Source organism: Kwoniella europaea, chromosome 1 (assembly GCF_036810445.1).
Source record: "Kwoniella europaea PYCC6329 chromosome 1, complete sequence".
NCBI classification, from domain to species: Eukaryota; Fungi; Basidiomycota; class Tremellomycetes; order Tremellales; family Cryptococcaceae; genus Kwoniella; species Kwoniella europaea.
The window spans coordinates 16,529,227-16,551,333 of record NC_089487.1 but is presented as its reverse complement, the minus strand read 5'-3'; the positions used below and the strand labels follow the sequence as shown (position 1 = coordinate 16,551,333).

At 44.7% G+C, this 22,107-nt stretch overlaps 11 protein-coding genes across 11 annotated transcripts; 9 read left to right on the top strand and 2 right to left on the bottom strand.

Moving 5' to 3' along the window:
- Nucleotides 1–180: 180 nt before the first annotated feature.
- Nucleotides 181–2,494, top strand: V865_006303 (uncharacterized protein; the record flags this gene model as incomplete). Its single annotated transcript, XM_066230062.1, has 14 exons — nucleotides 181–391; nucleotides 463–472; nucleotides 543–669; nucleotides 749–874; nucleotides 956–1,029; nucleotides 1,082–1,114; nucleotides 1,185–1,228; nucleotides 1,313–1,441; nucleotides 1,505–1,535; nucleotides 1,659–1,837; nucleotides 2,011–2,075; nucleotides 2,136–2,181; nucleotides 2,262–2,390; nucleotides 2,454–2,494. The coding sequence occupies 14 exons, from the start codon at nucleotides 181–183 to the stop codon at nucleotides 2,492–2,494; spliced, it is 1,245 nt and encodes a 414-aa protein (XP_066086159.1).
- A 698-nt stretch (nucleotides 2,495–3,192) lies between these two features.
- V865_006302 (uncharacterized protein) lies at nucleotides 3,193–4,042 on the top strand (the record flags this gene model as incomplete). The annotated part of the gene is made up of 2 exons (XM_066230061.1): nucleotides 3,193–3,765; nucleotides 3,845–4,042. The coding sequence occupies 2 exons, from the start codon at nucleotides 3,193–3,195 to the stop codon at nucleotides 4,040–4,042; spliced, it is 771 nt and encodes a 256-aa protein (XP_066086158.1).
- A 512-nt stretch (nucleotides 4,043–4,554) lies between these two features.
- On the bottom strand, nucleotides 4,555–6,931 carry V865_006301 (uncharacterized protein; the record flags this gene model as incomplete). The annotated part of the gene is made up of 6 exons (XM_066230060.1): nucleotides 4,555–4,743; nucleotides 4,833–5,220; nucleotides 5,283–5,393; nucleotides 5,490–6,083; nucleotides 6,156–6,451; nucleotides 6,512–6,931. The coding sequence occupies 6 exons, from the start codon at nucleotides 6,929–6,931 to the stop codon at nucleotides 4,555–4,557; spliced, it is 1,998 nt and encodes a 665-aa protein (XP_066086157.1).
- Nucleotides 6,932–7,350: 419 nt separating this feature from the next.
- On the top strand, nucleotides 7,351–8,519 carry V865_006300 (uncharacterized protein; the record flags this gene model as incomplete). Its single annotated transcript, XM_066230059.1, has 8 exons — nucleotides 7,351–7,465; nucleotides 7,580–7,664; nucleotides 7,740–7,797; nucleotides 7,892–7,949; nucleotides 8,006–8,052; nucleotides 8,118–8,195; nucleotides 8,285–8,381; nucleotides 8,461–8,519. The coding sequence occupies 8 exons, from the start codon at nucleotides 7,351–7,353 to the stop codon at nucleotides 8,517–8,519; spliced, it is 597 nt and encodes a 198-aa protein (XP_066086156.1).
- A 1,084-nt stretch (nucleotides 8,520–9,603) lies between these two features.
- Nucleotides 9,604–10,593, top strand: V865_006299 (uncharacterized protein; the record flags this gene model as incomplete). Its single annotated transcript, XM_066230058.1, has 1 exon — nucleotides 9,604–10,593. The coding sequence occupies one exon, from the start codon at nucleotides 9,604–9,606 to the stop codon at nucleotides 10,591–10,593; it is 990 nt and encodes a 329-aa protein (XP_066086155.1).
- Nucleotides 10,594–11,545: 952 nt separating this feature from the next.
- V865_006298 (uncharacterized protein) lies at nucleotides 11,546–11,803 on the top strand (the record flags this gene model as incomplete). Its single annotated transcript, XM_066230057.1, has 1 exon — nucleotides 11,546–11,803. One exon carries the CDS (start codon nucleotides 11,546–11,548, stop codon nucleotides 11,801–11,803), a length of 258 nt encoding a protein of 85 aa, XP_066086154.1.
- Nucleotides 11,804–11,877: 74 nt separating this feature from the next.
- On the top strand, nucleotides 11,878–12,144 carry V865_006297 (uncharacterized protein; the record flags this gene model as incomplete). The annotated part of the gene is made up of 1 exon (XM_066230056.1): nucleotides 11,878–12,144. One exon carries the CDS (start codon nucleotides 11,878–11,880, stop codon nucleotides 12,142–12,144), a length of 267 nt encoding a protein of 88 aa, XP_066086153.1.
- Nucleotides 12,145–12,773: 629 nt separating this feature from the next.
- On the top strand, nucleotides 12,774–13,361 carry V865_006296 (uncharacterized protein; the record flags this gene model as incomplete). Its single annotated transcript, XM_066230055.1, has 1 exon — nucleotides 12,774–13,361. The coding sequence occupies one exon, from the start codon at nucleotides 12,774–12,776 to the stop codon at nucleotides 13,359–13,361; it is 588 nt and encodes a 195-aa protein (XP_066086152.1).
- Nucleotides 13,362–13,663: 302 nt separating this feature from the next.
- Nucleotides 13,664–14,083, top strand: V865_006295 (uncharacterized protein; the record flags this gene model as incomplete). The annotated part of the gene is made up of 1 exon (XM_066230054.1): nucleotides 13,664–14,083. One exon carries the CDS (start codon nucleotides 13,664–13,666, stop codon nucleotides 14,081–14,083), a length of 420 nt encoding a protein of 139 aa, XP_066086151.1.
- Nucleotides 14,084–15,096: 1,013 nt separating this feature from the next.
- Nucleotides 15,097–16,080, top strand: V865_006294 (uncharacterized protein; the record flags this gene model as incomplete). Its single annotated transcript, XM_066230053.1, has 1 exon — nucleotides 15,097–16,080. The coding sequence occupies one exon, from the start codon at nucleotides 15,097–15,099 to the stop codon at nucleotides 16,078–16,080; it is 984 nt and encodes a 327-aa protein (XP_066086150.1).
- Nucleotides 16,081–16,608: 528 nt separating this feature from the next.
- Nucleotides 16,609–21,030, bottom strand: V865_006293 (uncharacterized protein; the record flags this gene model as incomplete). Its single annotated transcript, XM_066230052.1, has 1 exon — nucleotides 16,609–21,030. The coding sequence occupies one exon, from the start codon at nucleotides 21,028–21,030 to the stop codon at nucleotides 16,609–16,611; it is 4,422 nt and encodes a 1,473-aa protein (XP_066086149.1).
- Nucleotides 21,031–22,107: the final 1,077 nt, after the last annotated feature.

Here is a 22,107-nt window from a genome sequence, read left to right as displayed (position 1 = left end):
CTCCACATGACAGGTCCATGACGTCTATGAATTTAGTCTGCGTAAGTAGGTAGATAACGTAGGTCATAGCTAGATTAGATTTTCTGAATGCACTGTATATAAATATCTTGTATTTTCGACTGGTAGATATATACTTTGATTGATACCTTAACTCGAACACAATTGAGCAATTGTATCATCATGGACACCACGATCCAACCACCCCGAGAACCTAATTACGCCACTTATCAGAAGGAGCTCTTCCTTCTTTCACAGAAAGGCTCTCATCCTGATTTCTCCACTCGACCAGACAAACTTGAAGAGCTGGCCAAGGAGACTTTGAGTAAAGGTGGTTGGCTATATGCCAGCTGTAATGCGGGTATTGGATGGACCGATCGGGCTAACAGGGAGGGTAGGCTTTCTCACTCAATGGAAGGTGATCTAGATTAGGTGCAGTCACTGATGTCTTTAGTCTCTACGTAGCTTTTTATAGGTGAGCGATGTACTGATGTGTGTCTCATACTGGCTAGGAATGGCGTTGATAAATCTAGCTGGTGATGTAGATGGCGCATTATCCCTCGTATGCTTGTCGATACCACCGCCAGAGATACCACCACAGAATTATTCGGTCACAAGATTAACGCTCCCATTGCATTTGCTCCAATCGGTATAAACAAAATTTATCACCCTGTGAGTTGAGTCATATACTCCAGACTATGGCTATCCATGCTGTAGAAGCTGATGGAACTGATGGGTGGGTATATCGTAGCTTGGCGAACTGAATGCAGCAAAAGTAGCTTCCGAGCTTAACATCCCTTATTGTCTTTCTACGGCGGGTAGTCAGCCTATTGAGGATGTAGCGAGAGTCAATGGAGATGGACCGAGGTTTTTCCAGGTAAGCTGACTTGCGAGATGATATACCTGAAAGGGAAAAGAGAATGAGCGATAACATCAGGGTCTGTTTGCGGGATACTAGCTGTACTGCCCTCACGATGAAGAGCTGGAAGACAGTCTACTCCAAAGAGCATGGGACAGCGGATTTGATGTTTGGTGAGTTCCCCTGTCCATTCTCGGAAGGCTCAACTAATGAAAGAGATTGTAGTATAATGACCTTAGATACCTGGCAACTTGCATGGTTCGTTACAATTTCCCAACTATGTAACCTCATTCTAACTAATATACTGATGGGTTGGTTGTCCTCATAGGAGACATGAAGACATTGCGAACTCAAACTACGCCTTTTACAGAGGTATATCTCGTCTCTCATTTCCTATCCCGCTCACCTAAACCGAATATTATGCTGACATAATTGAATTGTTATGGTGTTCTGTAGGTATCGGCGCAGAGATAGGATTGACCGATCCCGTATTTAAAGAACGGATCAAAGAAGCTGGACTGAACCCTGAGAACCAAGAGGATATGCAGAAGATTGGGGAGAAATGGATCGATAATGTATGGCATGGTGGGTTCAGCCGTGATATCCTGAGCGAAAGACAACTCAGTTGATGTTCGATGAGTGATTTAGGTAAAGCGCATACATGGGAGAAGATACCCAAGTGAGTTTTTGATCCCTATTACTGTACTGTAGCTTCTCTCATGGGGTGATCTCCTGGTTGTTCTCGATACATGGACGCGATAGATTACAGATCGGCTGATATCTGCTGCTGCCATTATTATAGGTTGATTCAAAAATGGAAGAAGATCTCCAACGGACGACCATTCCTGCTCAAAGGGATCCAACATCCTGATGACGCTCGTAAAGCCGTGGAGTTAGGATGCGATGGGATCGTAGTTTCCAATCATGCTGGACGACAGGTTGATGGTGCAGTGGGGAGTTTGGAGGTTCTACCTGAGGTAAGTATGAGAGTGAGGGGTATGGGAGATTTTCCATTTGGCTGATTGATATTACAATAAATGTTCAACCATCTTACTGTAGATCGTCGAAGGTCAGTCATTTCTGGACGTACTGTACAGCTAGCTATATTAGGCTTTCCATAATAGACTGAAACTGAAACATGGAAAACTATGTAGCCGTTGGAGATAAATGTACGATCCTTTTCGATTCTGGTATTCGAACAGCCGCGGATGTATTCAAGGTGAGTCTTTAACCATCATATTGAATCGGGATGATATTGATCAGTTCGATTCTGCATCAGGCTCTGGCCTTGGGTGCAAAAGCGGTGCTTGTCGGTCGACTCTATGGTATGTAATGTCTGTCCTGATTGCTTACCACCAGAGAACGAACAAAGATTGCTAACTGCATGTCCTTGCTACCATACTAGTCTTCGGAATGGGCATAGCGGGTGAAGCGGGCGTTCGTCATGTCATGAAATCACTTTTGGCCGAATTTGATATCCTGATGAATTGCGCTGGGGTGAACAGAATTCAAGATATCAATAAATCACATCTTCGTGAGTGCAGTGACTGATAATCGCTTGAAAAGGCTCAAGAAACTAATTACAGGTTGTGGATAGGTTACGTGGAAGGTATTGGTGGGTTGTCAGGTACGTTGTGAAAACTATAGAAGTTGGGAGTTTGATATCCTAGTGAAGAAGATACTATGCAAATGTATTCGAACAGAGAGATTCGTCGTTACCCAGGCACAATGTTTCCCGATGGTCTGGAATCTCATGTTATCACTGATCAGTGGAAGTCTGTATACGAATCTAGCATGCTGAGAAGACTGATCTTTTCTGAAAATAAAGTTGAAAGAACGTCATACCGAACCTTACTGAAGTTGAAGCTGACTGTGTGGCACCGCTTTGACTCATTTCCGTTGCCATGGTATCTAACAGGACTTCTGTTCCACTTTTACTTTCTTTCTTCCTTCATTCTTTCTTTCTTTCATCAACACTTCCAACAATCCATCCTACCTTCATATCATACAATACCTATCTTTTTGATCGGCATTGAAATTGGATATCTTGAATACTCAGCAACAGGTTGAGAACCGAGAACCAAAAATACCTCAACCTGTCTTACAATATACTGTATTCACCACCGAGTCCAGTCGTTGTACCATCCTTTGAGGTTGTGTTTACCGAAAGGAGGGGTACATCCTACCCACACATTCGTCTATCAGACATATATATACACCCAACATACACTCATCATCATCTTCTCCCTTCTTCTATACTCTGATTCTTCTTGACCAACTAATACCAATCCGGACAAATACCTCTCTCAAGACAAAACCGATCACTCATCGCCACCATGTTCCTCCAAACTATCACTTACTTGCTCATTCCCCTCATCCTCCTCATCGTCTTCCCAATAATGTCCTTCCTCTATTTGACTTTCATCCCACCTCTCCTCGTCATACTTACATTCCTCCTAATCACATACGCTATCTTTTATCCTGTACATTACCTCTACGCCCATCCCCGTCTCATCCCAGACTTACTCTTCAACATCAAACGATATACCCTCAACAGACCTCGAATGATACTTTTCAAAGTCGAATTCAGTCTTCATCTACGTACGAGAGATGTCTATCCGGGGATGTACGATCCCGGTCCACCCTTTCCCTCACTTTGGCCTGAGGAAGATACCGACCGATATAGTCGAATAAAGAGGATTGTAAGATTGGTGGGAGTGGCGATCAAGCAGTGGATTTACGATTGGTTGGATATTCCATATGGGTATTATAAAGAGGAGATTCTCGAGAGGAGAAAGAAGGAGAAAGAGAGGAGGGGAAGTAGAGGATGGTTTAGTTGGAAGAAGGATGAGTGTGGGTTGGCCAATTGGGATAATAAGGGTTTGTCTGGGTATCGACATATCTACCAAGTAAGTTGATTAAAGTTGAGAGGAGAAAAAAAAAACGAGTATCTGATGGAGCTGACGTTATATCTTTCACAATTCTCAGATGAACGACCCTCAAGCGAATCATGTATATTCACCCATGTCCATCTCACCACCACCGCCACCTTATACACTACAACTCAGATGCTCTTGCTCGACCACTTGCGAAGCACATCCTGTACGATATATTCTAGAACAAGAGTCGATTTTACCTAAAGGGACAATCGTCATTCCGGCCCCTACGGTTCAACCATATAATTGATGGAATCAAAATCAGCAATCCAAATCGATATATTGGAATGCGAATATGAAAGGTATTGAGAATTATACTGGATATACAATTTTGTAGGATTCGGAGAAGAATCTGGGTATTTGCGAGAGATGAGATTGACAGAAGGGAAATACGATTATAAGGATCAGAAATAGAGCAGAATAAAACAGAATCGCGGGAATTTAAGACGATCGGTTTCGATCGTATATTGTCTATAGACATTTGATTTGGGAATATTGTATTGTTGGCAAATATCATTAACATTGGGGATAATTGTATCTTTGGATCATCGACTATTTGATTATACCTTTTAAGAGTTCATATAAGATTTTGAATTTTCTCTCTTCTCCTTATCTATGTATCGATAAATTGTATGACCAATTCGATTTGTGGAAAAAAGTTACCTGTGGTAATGTCCTGTATACAAGAATGACGACCCAGCACTGGCAGCAATTTCGAAGTATCTGGTCATACATGCTCAACAAATGTTGTATTATATATATCTAGAAAGCCCATAATTGGGATACGATATCACCTTCCTTCTCAACCACATCTTCATCGCCATCAGTCTTCCCCTCACTACCTTTGTGAGAAGGGAACAGGTCGGGCAAAGAATCGCTCGTGGCGGTTTCGATACCCATCGACAAGGCAGGTGGATTCTTGATCTTCCTATTTGACTCAGTTTCGAATAACTAGCCCGACCGAAAGATACGTTAGAATATTCCTCTCATCGTTGGCGTGTTGTCATCCATAACAATAGGGATGCTCGAGTGACACTTACCGTACCATATCCATGATCTAAGAAATCCTCCAACCCAAATTCAGGTTTGGTAAATACCTCACCGAAAACCTTGGCAATCGTGCTGATAGAATGTAAATAATGTTTTTGCAATGCCGCTATCTCCCATAACGAACTGTTGATAGCGTTAGTCTTGAGGACTTGCTTTTCCTCTGGATCGTATGGGTCTACATAACCCTCTTTACCCAATGTCGAGGATATACGAAGTACGCCATCGTCAGGTCGTTGGATTAGGACCATCGTTCCTGGATGACGCTTGAAGAGGTTGTACACGAATGGAAGGATAAGGATAATACCTGCTGGAGGAGCTGTGAGGGATAGTCGAGAGAGTCCTTTGATGAATGATGCGATTAAAGCTGAGGACAGGAGACTAGAGGAGTGTACCATGATTAGTGAAACATAGGTAGGATGATATGGAAGGGTTTCACTTACGAAGAAGCGAGGAAGGTATCGAGTAACCTGAAGAATCTAGCTCGGTATTTGACGTGCATGACATTACGGTCGAGTAGACCATAAAGACGATCGTAGAAATGAGGATATTCGCTGAATGGTCGAGGGTTAGCAATAGACACCACATGTGAACATGTGAGAGAACGATGTCGGATGAGGAAAGTGGAGAAATGGTCCACTATGACTCACAAGTTATACTGCGTCATCAAGACGAACAACCCATTCATCGCCAACATCGCGTTCGGTCCGCCTCGATCAACTAACGTACTTAACCAATCTGCGATCCGTAACCTTCTTTCAGGTTTGAAATGACCCATTATCCCATATTCACCATGCAATCCAATTAAGATCTTCCTTATCCAATGATCTTCTAGCGGTATCATTGATAAGATATTCTCCCAAATATTGGTATAGTAGGTTGTATGAGATAAGATCGAATAGATACTTTGATGAATTGACATTGTCGATGTTCTCTGCCTCTTCCTCTTACCGTTCCCACCTTTGGCGGATTGATCATCATCGTCTGACTCTACGTCGGATGCCTCGGATTCATACTCTTTCATCCATTCGGGTAATTCATCAATTTCACCCTTATACCTCGTTTTGCCCTTCTTATTCACCTTCTTCACCTTCTTGGTGTTACTAAGCCCAGAGGGAGGCTCAGAGAATGTAGGAATGTAAAACGCGTTGATGTCCTCTGGCAGCTTTGGTAAGTTGACCAAAGGTAAAAGTTGGGATAGAAGGTTTGATTGGTTGATATAAGGCTGAGTCTGGACGTAATTGCTATAGTATCGATTCTGAGATCAGCTTCCGAGTTCCCCTCTTCCTGTATCGAGGAGGAATGAGATAGCTCACCTCGATTCCTTGAAGAAGGCCCATCGTAAATCATCGTACTTTGCCCAAAAGTCATCAATGACAATCTTGACCACATCTGGAGGTAATACCCCTTCGTCCTCTTCAACTTGATTAGCTTCGACTATCTTCCATCCCTCGCTTTTCGATTTGGGTTTTGCACCTCTTAAGGATGCTTTGGGATTGAGAAGCAGCGAGAGAATCAAACGGAAGAAAGGGATGTGGATTAGAGGTGTGGAAGAAGGGATGGAAGTGGACAATGGGGGTAGGAGCGAGAATAATAAGGGGATTGATGAGCTCTACAACAAGTATTCATTATATCAGCTATGCCACAGTGGAACAACATATAGCTGACTTACTCTCAAAGCAGGTTCTGAGTCTCTCACCAATCCACCCAGCACTTCGATATACTCTAAAAGCCTCTCCCTCACCCATGCTTTCACTTCCCTCTCTTCGTTCAGATCATGATCATTGTCTTCTTCTGTGATTTCCGATTTTGATTGTTTGACAGTTAAATCACCATTCAAACCTCCCACTCTTCCATCCCCGATGAGCTTGATGAACACCCTATGAAGTGCCCATACTGCCTTGTGCACTATTTGAGGATCGTCATGACGGGATAATGCGATGAGAGGAAGGAGAGGGTTGGGATCGTATTCATCGCCTAACAGGGTCGATTCGAGTTTGGTAATTTGGCTTAGAGGATTGGATGTGGATCCTGAAGTACCGTTCTTCGATGTCGACTGCTTGACTCTGCTCTTGGGTAAGGATGATACCATTATGCCTGGGATCTGAATGCTATGGTATATATAGGTACGGTAGGAAGAAGTCTGTCAGTTATTTACATTACACTCTGGACAGTGAACTCGGTTGATATTTTCAACTTTTTTCAAGCTCAGAGGGTGGAGGTCACCGCGATGGTGGAGTGATAACCACGTGACATGCACATGATGTGGATTTCGAACTTAAGCTCATTTGCCACCTCGCGTCCTTGTATGAAGTATGTTATCATCATCGTCCATCATCCATCATCATCCACAGACAGTCCACTCAGTCCTCATTATTCTTCCTTCTTTCCTTCTCTCCCATCTTCACCTATACGACATTCTACCAGCTACCACTATATAGGACAGGAATATTCAATCGTTCCGAACGTACCCTCATCCCTCTCCTTCCTTCTCGATCATTTCCCCCTATCATGCCTCCAGCAAACGGTGTGTCAACTCCCGGATCAAGACCAGGATCAACCAAACCCGGTACACCTATATCAAGTACGAGCAATTCGTCGTTGATATTGAGGAAACAGCTTCTAGGTGGGTACATCTCTAATGTGTTTCTTTATACTTCCTTGAATGATTTCGTTATCTGTATGAAGTATTTTGTGGAACAAACGGACATCCGCTGATTCCTTTCTTCCTTGATCGTAGATCTTCAGAAGAATCCGGTCGATGGCTTCTCAGCTGGTCTGGTGGACGATGATAACATCTTGGAATGGCAGATTGTGATTATGGGGTATGTAGACCAGCCTGCTTTACCTCATCAGATTCACCGAAGCTGACGTTAGATAATACACTTTGCCTATTGCAGACCAGCAGATACGTTATATGAAGGCGCCATACTCAAAGCTAGACTTATCTTTCCTCCTGTAAGTATATATCATCAGCTGTTATAAAGATGTCGTCGGTCTCTCAGTCGACGATACTGCAGAATATTAGCTGATCGATCGAGTTGAATAATAGGAATTCCCATTATTACCTCCCAAGATGATCTTCGATTCGGAGATGTGGCATCCTAATGGTCAGTTAGTCGTCATTGGGGTTGGTAATGCCTAGCTTACCAATTCACGCTTTTAGTGTACGACAAGGGAGATAAGAAGGGTGAGGTCTGCGTGTCGATATTGGTAAGCTATACTAGCAGTGGAAATTGGTCAAAGCCGACCCAGCTTAAATGTCTTCTTCATTATAGCATCAACCAGGAGAAGACGAATGGGGATATGAAGATGCAGGGGAAAGGTGGTTACCCGTGCATACCGTTGAAAGTGTTGTGAGTATCCAATGCAGAGCACAAAACCAATCAGCTTCCGGGCAAGGAAACTCGGACGATCCTTTAGCTGATGCTGCTCTCTCTCACAGCTCATCTCAGTAATCTCCCTCCTCTCACAAGACGTCCCAGATCTCTCATCGCCAGCTAATGTAGATGCTGCCAAAGAAGTGAGAGAAGATTTCGCATGTGGGTTTTTCTACGTTTCAGCTACATTGTTTGTCGCGATGGCTGAAATCAAGCTAACGTGACACTGTTGTTCACATAGCATATAAAAAGAAAGTGAAGAGATTAGCACGTAGATCCGCTGAAGAAGCTTATGATTAATGTTATAATGCACGAAGTCGTATACCTGCTTATTCACGGATGATTCCTATTCGATACTCATCAGTCCAGTCCTCATACTTCGCTCCTTTCACAGAGCATTGATTTACAATCATGTTGTTATTCACATCATCCTATTCGTCATTTTCACAGTATGTACACCTCAAACCCAAAGTACGATCACTGAGGGTATCGTCGTCAGTTCCCGATTTCGTCAACAAATGATAGTCTGACCCAATAATCAATATCATCATTCCATGCATATTTAATAAGACATGTCAAACTCTCTCTTGCCTACTGAAGGCAAGATCAAGTTATCCAGCTCATGCTTAGTGCATATTGTTCGCGACTGGTCTTCTCCTAAGCATACAAAGCTGAACGATCCGAATCGATATATACAGTATTCGAACATGGGGCAAGACTTCGCGGCTAAGTGCTCCGAGTGGTTAAGGGGTGAGACTTGAATTACCTTTGTAAAGTCAATTCGAGACGATCTCATGGCGAAAGCCTCGCAAGTTCAAATCTTGTCTTAGTCGTTTTATCAGAAAGTTTAATCTTTTTGGGTTCGAGCGGTGAAAGGGGAGAAAGAAGGTTTTGCGATGTTCAGCTCGAACGGGCTTCTTCAAGATCCGTCCGGATTGTAAGATTGGTGCACGTTGGAACACTGACGTTTGTTATTGTCCGAATGCCAGCCCCGGTCGGAATCGTTCACAGCCAACAGCATCTTTTCGTGCTTCCTGCTGGGCCAACCCTTTATGTCTCATCATTATAGGAAGTCACCCAACTTCCGCTCGCACTGCCACTTGCTGTGCATGTGACTGTGTAGCTGCCAAAGCATGAGAAGCTTGGCTTCTCGTTCGACCTATCAGAAGTTGAGTCAAAGGATTGAAGAAAGATAAAGGAAAAGTGACGGAGTGAAATTGTTTGTAATCTTCTAAACGTTTCCGAGTCAAACCAGAACATCTATTTTCGGAAGTAGGTGAACAAATGGGTATATAAAGAGGTTCTACATGTGTGCAGGTGGGTAGTCAGTCTGCATAAGGCAATATCCTAAGTCCTCCGATCCAATCCACCGATCCAGTTCAACATGTCCAGTCCTACTACCCCAACTTCGCCCCGATACGGTCGTCGTCCTTCTACGCCAATGATCAATCTTGGCCGAACTCTCAGTGGAGATTCTATCACCTCGTCAACAGCGATGAGAGGTAAACATCCGGATTATTTGCTTGCGCATCGGCCTCGATGGGAGGCACTTGATCAATCCTGCGAATCTCTATCCGAATCCAAATCCAAATCCAGATCTAGATCAGGTGGATATAGACTTACTATCCATAGTAAGCCTATATTCAAGGTCGGCACACCATTTCCCGATAGTCGAATCATGCGGGAAATGAGTGATCAAGCCGCTGCGATTTATGAGAAAGTCAATGAATCTTCAATCTTGTCCATTCCCAAATACTACGTGGACAGGGATCCACAAGAAATTGCGAGATTGGATGATATATTGAGAGATGTAGTGAGACAAGTTAATCGATCGGATGAAAGTAGATATAAAAGTGTAGTAACGAAAAATGGAGATTATTCTAGGATTCATCCCCAAACTGATAAAAGCACTAACCTCTTAACCGAGATCAAATTCCCGGATTCCACTGAAGAATGGTATGAATATGGAGGAGATCAGACCGAGGAAACGGAAAAGCAAAAAGAAATCAAGAGAAGAGCTGATTTCATCAAAGATTTCAGGTGTTACTTTGCTGCTTCCAACCTTGTACCCCTCACCAGTTCCATCCCATCACCCTTTCTGCAACAAGGACACGGACAAGATGATTCCGAAAGTGATGATGAGGTTTATAAGAGGAAAGTCGAATTCATGCAACATAACAGGGCTCTGACTGCTTCTCCAGAGCCCTTACAAGGGGAAGAGCGAGATAAAGAAGGCGATAACATACCGAGGCCAGTACCTTCCTCGACTAGTGGCGGAAGCTTCCGGAGGCCCAGTCTCGGTAGGAGGTTCTCCAGTATGGGATCAGCGGTGGCTCGAAGGACGAGCAGCTCCAGTTCTGCTCAAGGAAAATGATCGTGTTTTTATGACTGGCTGAAAATCCGTTAGTCGAGCAAGAAAATCAGTTGCAATGTCGTGTATTACAGTACATTACTTTTCTGTGGGGATGATCTTCATGATGAGGCATGTATGTATTGATCATGAAGCTTTTGAGATCTCATGAGATGCTGTCACCATTTTCGGAAGCTGCTGATCTATGACCGGGTGAGCCCTGATAGTTGACTGACTTACATGGCTGCTGCGTTGATGACGAATCGTAAAGATGCGTTATCGCATTACTCGACCCTCAGGCTCGAAGTCCATTGCATCTGTTGTCGACCAAGTGTGTATTGGCAATGCGGGCAGAGTGGCTTACACACCAGGGGTATTAACAGAGCTAGCATTCTTAACTCTGGTCGGAAGGCAAGAACCGGGATTAGTATATGCGGGGCATGAACAGTGTATATACCGGCTGACACAACGAAGCCACCGGAACGGTTCTCCATATGAATGAATTAGGTTAACTGATCATGAGCTTCTCGCGGTGAACTAAGGAGGTTTTCCTCTATTGAAAAGTGTCTTCTAATGTGCAAATAACTTTGTTGGACAAAGGTGGAGACCGTGTACAGTCTGGAAACATTGCAGTGACTGGCGCGATATGCTCGCGGTGCACCAAGGATCTTAGGCTTGATTTAGAATGGTCCTTCAATGTGTCTATCTTCTTGATCGATAAAGCTGAAGACGATCAAAAATTAATATACTGAATTAAGAAGGCCGAACATCATAGCATCACCCTTTGTAGCGATGGGTTCTCGTTCGCACAGCATAAGGCTCACCACCATTGCGTACTTTGCTTGGGATACTGTATGAGAGAGTATAAATTCCAGTCGATGAGAGACCTCGGACGCCCATCTATGCTCTCTTCTTTCCCCACGATTACTTATCTTACCATATTATCTTAACGCCCATCCCAGATACCTGTTACAGTATGTCTTACTACGGATACACGGGATATTCTACCGAAGACGATTATCAACCCACCGCCGATGACGAAATGAATGACAGGCCCGGTGACGACTGGAAAGTATATACGGTAGGTCACCTTGTTGACCACAGAACTGTCACCCAGGTGAACGGACAAACTCAAACGGAAATTTTCGTTGTTGACAAGATTATGCATACGACTTATCTGAACTTGGTGAAGACGATTTCCAATGGGCGTCGGACGAATCAGACCTCATTCTGAACAATACTGGAATAAGCAGAATTACAGTAGTGGACCCGAGACAAGTACCCACTGTTGACCTCATCAAGAACCAGATGACCAACTCGCTCGAGACCAGTTGTCAGAATATCAATGCGGATCCGAATATCAAGTTCAACCATGTCACCCATCCGAGTCATGATCATCAAGGATTCCATGATGCTGCGCCTCAAACTGGTCAATATGGCAGTTTGATGGATTGCTCCAAATGGACAATTACCGAACGATACGAGAACGAAACGAACCAGACTGTCAAGAATAGATACGATGTTAATTACTTGCTACGTGCTAATCAAAGTTACAGAGCCTCTGTTAGAAGGTGAACCGCTGTGTGAACTTGTGGGATTACATCTGGTGACTTTCATTGTATTGTCTCTTGGATGCTTCCTAAGTACGTAGCGTCGATTGTTGGCAATATCGGGAATGACCTGATGAAAAGGCTTAATTGATGACGAAGGGAAAGCAAAGCGAAGAGAAGCATGCCACATTACATATTCATATCTACATCTCCGATGATCCTTTCTATGTAGAAAGGATATCGTTAGCGATGAAAGAAATCTCAACCCTCCTCCACTTAATTCCATGCTGTGCTTCATGCTGTGGACAGAAAAGGAGATAGGGAGAGACCGCGCCGGGACTGTCGTTCCCTTCCGAGAAGCAGAATCGTACATAGGCGATCTTTTGATGCAGGATCCCTTCAATGTCATCGTAAGAACCTTTGAGGCGGAAGCTTCATCATTTCCAATGGATATCTTACCTTCTGATCTTCTCATTAATTCCATGACGAACAATCCGATTAAGCCGGACAGCAGAGGGGCAATGATATAAATGATCACTCCACATGTCTTGCATTTCATTCCTCTCACTGACCATACATGAGTCTTTTCCGAGAATCATCTTCGACAATCATTCAATCGAGTACCTTGTTACTTGGTGACCCATATCTGCAAACATGTCATCGGACGCCGTCTCCCACCAAAACTCTCAATCATCGTCCTCCCCTTCACCCAGCACTCAAGAAAGTAGCAAGTTAGGACTTATCGGCCATTGGATCACTCACGAATCGACCCGTGGCCACGTATACATCGTTGATAAATGGTTCGATTTCGACCGATACGATCCCCAGATCGTCACTGAGAACATTTTTAGAATGAATGAAGAGTCCGAAGGCTTGATTTTAACCGCTGAATTGGAACGAATCCGTAGTTTCCCCAATCTTACGGAAGATCAATTAGACGACAAAGATTGTGAGACAGCGGAGAAACTCCGTTCCGCTTGTCAGACTATCAACTCTGATTCTTCGAAGGTATTTTACCACCAAGTTTTTCATCGGGACAAAATTGGCTTTCCCCTCTATCGGACTTTCCTTAGAACCACCAATCCTGCGATTGATCCTTTGGGAAACGTACTTCGACCAGAGCGGTTTGGATCAAGAACGGCTCTTGTAAGTACCTATAATGACAGGACGAACGACGAAATCAAACGTAGGTACGATCCCGATTTCAATCCGACATCGGTATCGGACACTAAGGACGAATAAGACCAACATTCAACGAGGGTACACTTCAGATTGGAAGGCGTGATGTGTCCCCGAGTGTGGAGTCAGTCATGACAATCTCATGGCAAATCATCCAATGATATATCTACCCTTCTTTGTATAAAAGATCATTGTTTTGTCGTAGAGAGCCCAGTATGCAAGTGATGCGGTGCAGTGTTAACGATGCGCACAGTCGCCTTCAATGCATCCCTTGTGATGCCTTCTTCCTTTGCAAGTTCGTAGATCACGTTACCGTCACTCAAGTCAATGGGGAAGTCAAAACCGAAGTGTTCATTGTCCACAAGATGATCACCTCTGACATTTCCCAATTTAAGGAGGCTTTCTTCCAGTTGATGAACAGAGAATCAGAGGACATTGTAAGGGATGCGCGATTGAACAGGATCACCGTGATAGATCCGTCCGAAATGCCGTTTCTAGACGATCTGAAGCAGGAAATGACCGAATCCCTCGATGAAGCTTGTCAAGAGAGAAACCAAGCTTCTAACAATATCCTTTTCCACAAAACTTACTTTACCGACGAATTCGACGATTTTCATCTTGCGGCTCGACCTACGACTGACAGATACGGTAGTCTTATTGACTGCTCTCGATGGGAATATGCTGAACCTTACGAAGATAACACGAATACCACTATCAAAAGAAGATATAATCCCAACTACATGTTGCGAGCCAATCAGAGATATAGGGATTCGCTGAGAAGGTGAACCCCGCTACGGTGGCGCACAATTTTGAAGATTTAGAGCATTATAAGATAGTGCTGCAGTGTAAAGTAGTACTAGTGAAGTCACCCGATTTTGGAGCTTCGAAAGGAAGCACAGCGCACCTTTCGACCCTCTCTTTTGATGGTTTACCTATGAAGCCTAATGATATCTTCCATAAAATGTGCACCAATTAGGTCAAGCATTGGCTAGTAGACCACGTATGTGCAGGTGATCGCTGAAGCCATCTTCCCCGCTGAGTTGATGCCGGCGGCTTCTCATGAACAGAGTCATGTCTGCAACACATCTGTATTGGTACAGTATGTTCGGAGGTGCCACAAATCATGAAAATGAAATGGAGTGGCAATTCGCACAAAATCGAGATGAGGGAAGCACTCGAGGCTCCATCAGGTATCAGATTCTCGCCAAACGGTATTACATCACTGTGACGGGTATTCGATTCCGATTGATGCTGTGGTCAAAGGAGGAAAGTATTTGTGAAGACGTAAGCGAGACGATTTTTCTTGGCTTGTACTTTTCACTTCTTCTTGAGGAGGGCCTCCAAGTGAAACCATATACATAGCTGATTCTGGATCCACACCCTAAGTCTGCTCGGCAATACCTATGAAAGGGTATCTGTCCCTGTTGTGTTGTAAAACCTGATTCGTGTGTCTGTACAGAGCACGTTTTTCCGGGATAACTTCGTATGTTTGCAACAGTTGTGATTATGCGCATCATCGAAGGAGTTGACGTCCCGAAGAGAAGGATAGGAATCAGGCTCCTTTTTTACCCCTTGCCTGAGCATAAGTGACGACGTCAATCTCCCTCTCTCCAAGACATGAAGGGTCACTGTCAAAAAGCTATAAGAAGGGAATTGGATGATCCTGTCCGTCTGTCAAGCACTGTCTTCTCATCATCATCCACTTCATCGATCAAACCAGCTTTCTCCACATTATAGCTCTGCATCCGTCGCCCGAAGTCCTTGATCGTTTTACTCATACTTTTGCCTCATCCCCGATATGTACACTAGCAGATCGTTTCCTGAAAGCTCTTCGGTGAGAGAGTCTTTCGAAGAGGTCTTCTCCGAAGGTTCAGGCCCTGAGGACCCCACAGCCAGAATGCTATCATATGAAATCGTTCCCCAAGACCGAGAGCAAGTTCAATCTTCCCTGGAAGTCAAGTCTTCTACTGCTAATGCTGATGCTCCTCCTTCTGCTCGTCCTTCCGATGCTTCTGCTAACGGATCTGGGAGGGCGAGACGCTCATATATCGGCAAAGTAGTCCATCTCATCACCAATGGACCCTTGTGCTCGTCCTCAGACAGTGGAACGAGGGATGCAAATACCATCTATTCCGTTGATAAATGGGTTGATGTCAGTTCACGCTCATGCGATACCGTAAAAAATTATATCCCAGTGATGAACAACGAGAGTAAGAGGTTGTATCAAGAATCCGACATCGATAGAACCACCGGAATAAAAGCGGGCGCTACTCAAAATCAAGTAGAAGCCTTGCAAGACCGGATGCGAGAGAAACTGTTAACAGCGTGTCAAACTCTGAATGATGATCCATCAACGAGCTTTTGGCATGATGTATGGTCACCTCACTCCGGTAGAACGTTCAGCACACAAACAGCACCCGAGATTGACCGTTATGGAAGTGTGATCGAACCCCAAGATTATCATAATCCCCAATTGATGAACTACTATAATGATAATACCAACCTGGAGATCAAACGAACATTCGATTATGAATACATCCAGAAGATGTCTAAAGCTTCCCCTCACCTTGCTTCTGTTTCTGAAGCCTCAAGGTCAGAACCCAATTCGGCTGTAGCAACTGCTTCCAATCCGGGGAAAGATCAAGTTCCCTCGACACCTGAAACATCCCATGTTCAATGGAGGACAGATGAAGAAGCTACTGCGCCTGGGCCGGTTCCTGCCTCTCCAGTTGAAGAGAGGGGAAGATGGACTGCAAGAAGCGTCTTTACCCTCTTTTATTGAACATAATCTGATAAGATGATTATTTCCATTTCGTGTATTCATTGACACTTGTAGATGCACCGAGTCCCGTATTTTTCACCTTTCTCTTCAGTACAGTACTTTGCTATGTTTTCGATTGCACATCATGTCTTTACACAGGCTAGGTTATATAGTTTTGACTGTCAAACACGAATGCACACGATCCGTTAACTCATCAAATACATACACTCTGAAGGTGCAAACGGAAGAATATAATGCTCGTTCTCTGCTTTCCATCACACTATGACGTCTCGCTTTGTCGTTTCGTACTACCATATATGATACATGAGAATACATGTCACAGTTAACTGCTTGTCCTTTCTTGAGAAAAGATTTTTCACTCTACTGTACAAGAGTTAGAACGTTATAAAAGTGGTGAGTTTTCGTATCAGTAACTAGATACTAAGATAAAATCGAAAACCATATAACCGAATACAGTAAACATAAAAGAATAGATAGTATATATAGATGATGACAACGACTTCTTCCTCCTCTTTCTAATTTTATCGACTAATTACCTCTCCATCCACCTCTGAAACCTGTACCTCTTCCTCTCCACAATCCCCTAGGATAACCTCTTCCACCGCCTCTCTCACCCGAACCTCCAGGTGCACCACCCCTGAATCCTCCAGATACCGGCGAACTGCCCAATCCAAGACCACCCGGTGTACCCAATCCCCTAGGTCCCGTGGGAGGTACCTTGGGACCTGTAGGAGGCAATTTACTGGTCGATGTTGGTGTGTGAGGAGGGATTTCCCTCATTGATAAAGGAGGTGGCATCTCGACTGTTTGAGTACTAGGTGAATTACTTGATCCCAGATTGACCGATTCGTCAGAAGTATTTGGACGAGGTATGTAGCTGTTGCTATTGGTACCTGTCAAACCGCCCGGAGTCAAAGGTCCATTTGCATTTTCCATTGTAAGCGAGGCTTGTCGAGGAACATAACTTGAATTGACTCGTGGTACGAACGATGGAGTAGTCGTTGCCGCAGCGGTGAGAGCAGTAGATGGAGTAGCAGGTTGAGGTTGAGAAGGGAAGTAATCTGTTGATCCACCACTGACATTCCTAGGTACGTAACTCGAAGCTCGGGGTGTATCGACAGGTGTACCAGGTTTGTTGGAAGGTAGGTATTCCGAAAGATTCAATTTCCCGCCCATCGTAGGCGTTTCGGGAGGTTCAGCTTTCACCGGAGAAACCGTCGTGGTGGTAGTCGTACTAGGGATGTTTCCGAATCCAGGTATATCATCAAACGTTGCCCCTCCGTTCTTACCCACCTCAGGCGTCACCACGTCATCAACTTTTGATGGTGCTGGACCTGGTGGGGGGACTTCGCTGACGGGAGTCTGAGACTCTTTTCGGAACTTGTGCGACTTTAGATAGTCTGAAAGCGAGACTTTCTTTGGCGGTTCAGGCGGAGGAGGTGTAGGTTCTTTAGGCGGTGGAGTTGGAACACGAGCCTCTTCCTCTGCTACATCTTCAAGAACGGGTTGATTTTCGACAGAAGGTACGATCTCGGGATCAGGTATAGCAGCTTCGTCTATCTCCATAGCGCTAGATAAAGGAGCGATGACCTGGTCAGGTACGACAGCTCTTGGCTCTTCTTCCTGATGGATAGGACCACTGGAAGATGAGACATTCTCCAATTTCTCCAGCTTAACGGATTTGGCGAGCTTTGGCGACGATCGTATATCTTTCAATTTCTTCCTCTTCTTTGCAGGTGTATTCCCACGTACTGTCGTCTCCTCTACGTCATCTTCATTTTCCGACGCTGAGGAAGAGACAATCCTCTTTGGCCTACCTCTTTTGCTCTTGCCTACATGCTTCCCAGGTGAGATGGATGCTTTCTTAATATCGCTCAACGTTAACTTTGGGCTACTATCCGGAATCTTCAACTTGATCTTCTTAGGTTTGTTGATATGTACCTCTCGTTCATCATCCGACATATCATGATCTACATCCACGTGACCATTGAGATGCTTGGAAGCTTCGATGATGGGCGAGAGTACCCGACGAACTTTTCGAGCATTACCGGCAGGTTTCGGTTTAGCAGGCGAAGATCGAAAATCGATCTCTTCCTCTTCCGATTCGTGATTAGGTCTAACCACCGGGAGACGTGATCCCATTTCCTCCTCATCTTCCGTCATGATATCTGAATCTGCATCCGAATCTGACGATTGAATTTTGGGTACAGTAGCCGCCGTAGAGTCGGATTCGGATCCAGAGTCCATATCGTCGGCCAAAGGAGGCTTGATGGATGAGATTGCAGAGGAAAGGGATGATGAAGAATCTTGTCGTTCAACTTTGGGTGTTCTGGGTGGAGCGGGAGAGGACATTTGTTTTTGAGGCGCAGCAGAAGAAATGGGATGAACAGGTTGAATGTTGATTTGCGTTTCAGTAAGAGGAGATTTGACAGGTGAGATGTTGGTAGAAGCTAAAGGCGCAGGAAAAGAAACGGATTCTCGTATGGCTTCGGCAGCTGTTTCGGGTTCTGGTTGGGGTTTCTCGATGGGTGTCGACTCCTCCTCTTCCATCACTGTATCCTCCTGAACATTCTGCGCCGTTTCTGGTTCTTGAACACCGACCTCTCCATCGTGAATGTCCTCCTCTTCTGCGGCTTTCTCAACTTCGATTTCCTGCTCCATAGACTCATCCGCACGATCGGAACTCTGTTCCTCCGATCTCAAAGACTGAGATTGAGCTTCAGAAGTCCGTGAGCTCATCCTGGAAAGACCTAGATCGAACGCTTGACCCTCATTCATCCTCCATTTTCTCATCTCTGCATTTTCCAATTCCCTTCTTCTCCATCCCCGGACCGCTCCAACCAATTCACCTAGATCTACTCGAAGTTTCTTTCTTTCGTTGGCATGAGATAGACCATCTTGCATCATCTTAGGTTCGACAAGTTGACCCATCTGAGCTAATGCACAGGTTCCAGGAACAACACAAGCGCACGCAGTGAAGGTACCGAAGATGTGAGTGAGGACGGAGTCGATCTTGTGCGAAAGCGAGTTGATGATTCTTGGTGATGCTGAAAATCCCGGTGAAGCCAGCGAACCGTCATTGAGCATAGCCGCGTGAACGATGGATCTAAGGGAATGAACGACATGCTGATCATCCCATTCCCAACCTAACACCAGTTCATCCTTCTTTCCTATATCCTTGGAGGCGAAAAGACCGAATTTCAGTCGGAGTGATTCACTTTCGGTACTTCTCCACAGCAAAGGTCGAAGTACTACATTCGGATGGCAACCACTTCTAACGAATCTTAAATCATTACCATAACCTCTAGCATCGATCATCAGGTTGATAGGTGGACCTATACTTCGAACATGTGGTTTTGGTAGACCAAGAGAAGAATATTGGTTGATTGGATCTTTTCGATAACTCTCACAATCGATTATTTCACCTTTATATTCCCCGATGAAAGATCCTAAAGTAATTGGTTCTTCCGCATATACACTATAGATCGTCGGACGGGTGTATATACCATGTTTAGAAATATTTTCGGCATACGTGAGAGGAAGGAAAGAAGGTGCATCTTCAACTATTTGGATTGATGTTGATGAAGCGAGTGATTCGAGATCCGGACCAGAGAGGAAGATTGGTGGGACTGGAGGAGCGAGTATGTGGAAATCTGGAGGAGGGAATAGATTATCAGGCGAGAGACGTAGTATACCAGTTTCGGTAGGTGAAGGTAATCCAGATGGGTTATGTACAGCTCTACTTTTCGCCGCTACCATTTCTTCTTCCGCATCTACCCATTCTTTGTATACATTCCTCATTATCTGTCTGGCGAGTACACCTCTGACGATATTCTCCTTTATCGGTGTATACTCCAAAGCCCAAGGTTCTATACGGAAATAATCATCTTCTGGTTCTTCCAGTATCGGTTGTTGTTCTTTGAAAGAAGAAGAGGAAGGACCGGGTGTTGAAGATGATTCGAGGGTATTCTGCTTTGCACGGGGTTTTGGACCAGGTTGTCTACGTTTCGGTTTAGATGCTGGTGGACCCATCACACCTGGGCTATGTTCTTTACCTGATTCTTTATCCTTATCCAGTTCACCATCCAGTACACTTTCCGTCCTCGCCCTCTTGGTCTTACCACCTTTACTTCTGGGTTTTTCCTTCTCCTTCTCCACCTGTGACACCTCTCCCTCTGGTGGGGCTGCTATCCTATCCTGACGCTGCTGATTCTGCACGAGCATCTGTAATTGCCTCGCGCCAGCCGCATCGTACGGTCTAGGTTCGCACAACTCACAGAAATACTGTTCTGGAGCTGATGCGGCGTCCATATACCCAAAACAGATCCCATGCTCCCACGCTCCGCAATTCTCACACTGAATAGTGAACCCATCATCCTCCGTAAATCCACAAATACATCTGATTATGGTGTTTTCCTCTCCTAACCAGTGCGCAGGGTGGTCCGAAGATGATGTACGACGTGAAGATCCCGAGGTAGTATTTCGCTTACGTTTCCCCTTTGTCTTCACGGGTGGATCTGGGCTTGTGCGTGTCGGTGTGGGAGGGTGTGCAGATGCGGAAGGAGATGAGTTGTCATTGGAGGATGTGAGCAGGTTCGATATGGATGCTGAGGGAGGAGGAGCGGTCGGTCGATCATTCGTATCTTTATCTTCAGGCGGTGTATAGGGGTACGAATTGACATCCGGCGGTGCAGGTTTCTCCACTTCCACCAAATCCGATTGGTCCTCCATGACCACCTCTAATGATTCTGGTTTTGGTGGTACCTCCATGGCTGAAGATATGTTTAATAACAACGCTACAGCATCATCTGGTTCCCCTCCTGATACTGGTGTTGATATTGGTTTCGATACATCTTCCATCACTATATCTGTGGAAGCAGCGTCGAAAGCTGGTGGAGGGATACGAGGAGGCGAAGGTCGCGATGGTCCTGCTTCGGCGGAAGCATTCATACTGAAGAGATGTGAATATCTGAAACGACGCGTTCACTCGAGCAGTCTATTAATGATGAGGGCATATCTGTTAGTTGCCAAGTATTGGAGGATGCACATTTGTAGATAGCGGCGAGAAGTGAACGAGGGTCATGGGAGAAAGCGGACTCACAAAGCTCAGAGTGAAAGAACAAAGGGTATCCAAAGGGGTAGGTGGGTATAGTCTGCGTCGGTTGGTCTGATGGTGATGATAGTTCGTGAAAAGTCAGCATAGCGCTGGATATAATCCAACAGCGGCTTTTATAGATGGACGAGGAAGACGTCCAACTCACTATGGGAGTAATTTCAGTTTATAGATGATTTCTTATCCCAGTCTTACGCGTTGAAGGAGGGGATAATCTTCTGTCCTTGTCGATTGTCCAATACGACCCAGCGGCGGGTATCTTTTTGATTATAAGATGATCTCTTTTGCTGTGGTGGGTTCACTCCTTTCTCCCCAGCTGACACGACATGGATGACGATGTCTAATTGGGTGGTGAACGATGAGATATATGGCAGTGGTAGTGGTAATGAGAGTGAGAGTGATACAGTGATAGTGAGATTGAGTAAAAGTGAACGAGTAGAGTGTAGGGATGGAAAAACACACATACACACACAGAGTGAGCAGTTTTAGTGGAATTTTCCCAGTTTATTCAGTTTATTCAGTTTTTGACCCTACCACTTACCCTCTCGCTTTGTCCCTGGTTTTCACTCGATTTTCCTTGAAAGATCATGGAATTCTGAAAATTTCACTATCAAGTGGCAAATATCCCATAGCATACTACTCACCTAATTACCCGATTGGGTAAACTCAAAAGTGCCACATCACTCAGCGTCGAATCTGAAAATCCCACTGGCACAACGCGAACATCAACGAGAGGACATCTTCATCGTCCTACTGTATACTCCATACCATCTCCACCAAAACACACATCGTACTTCTCTTACTCCTTCACGTTCCTCGTCTCAAGGTGCTCAGTCCGATAGTAGACTTGCAGAAGAAGAAGGAGAAGGTGTGAAAACATATACCCCTCATATTTGAACAGTCTTCTTTCCGGT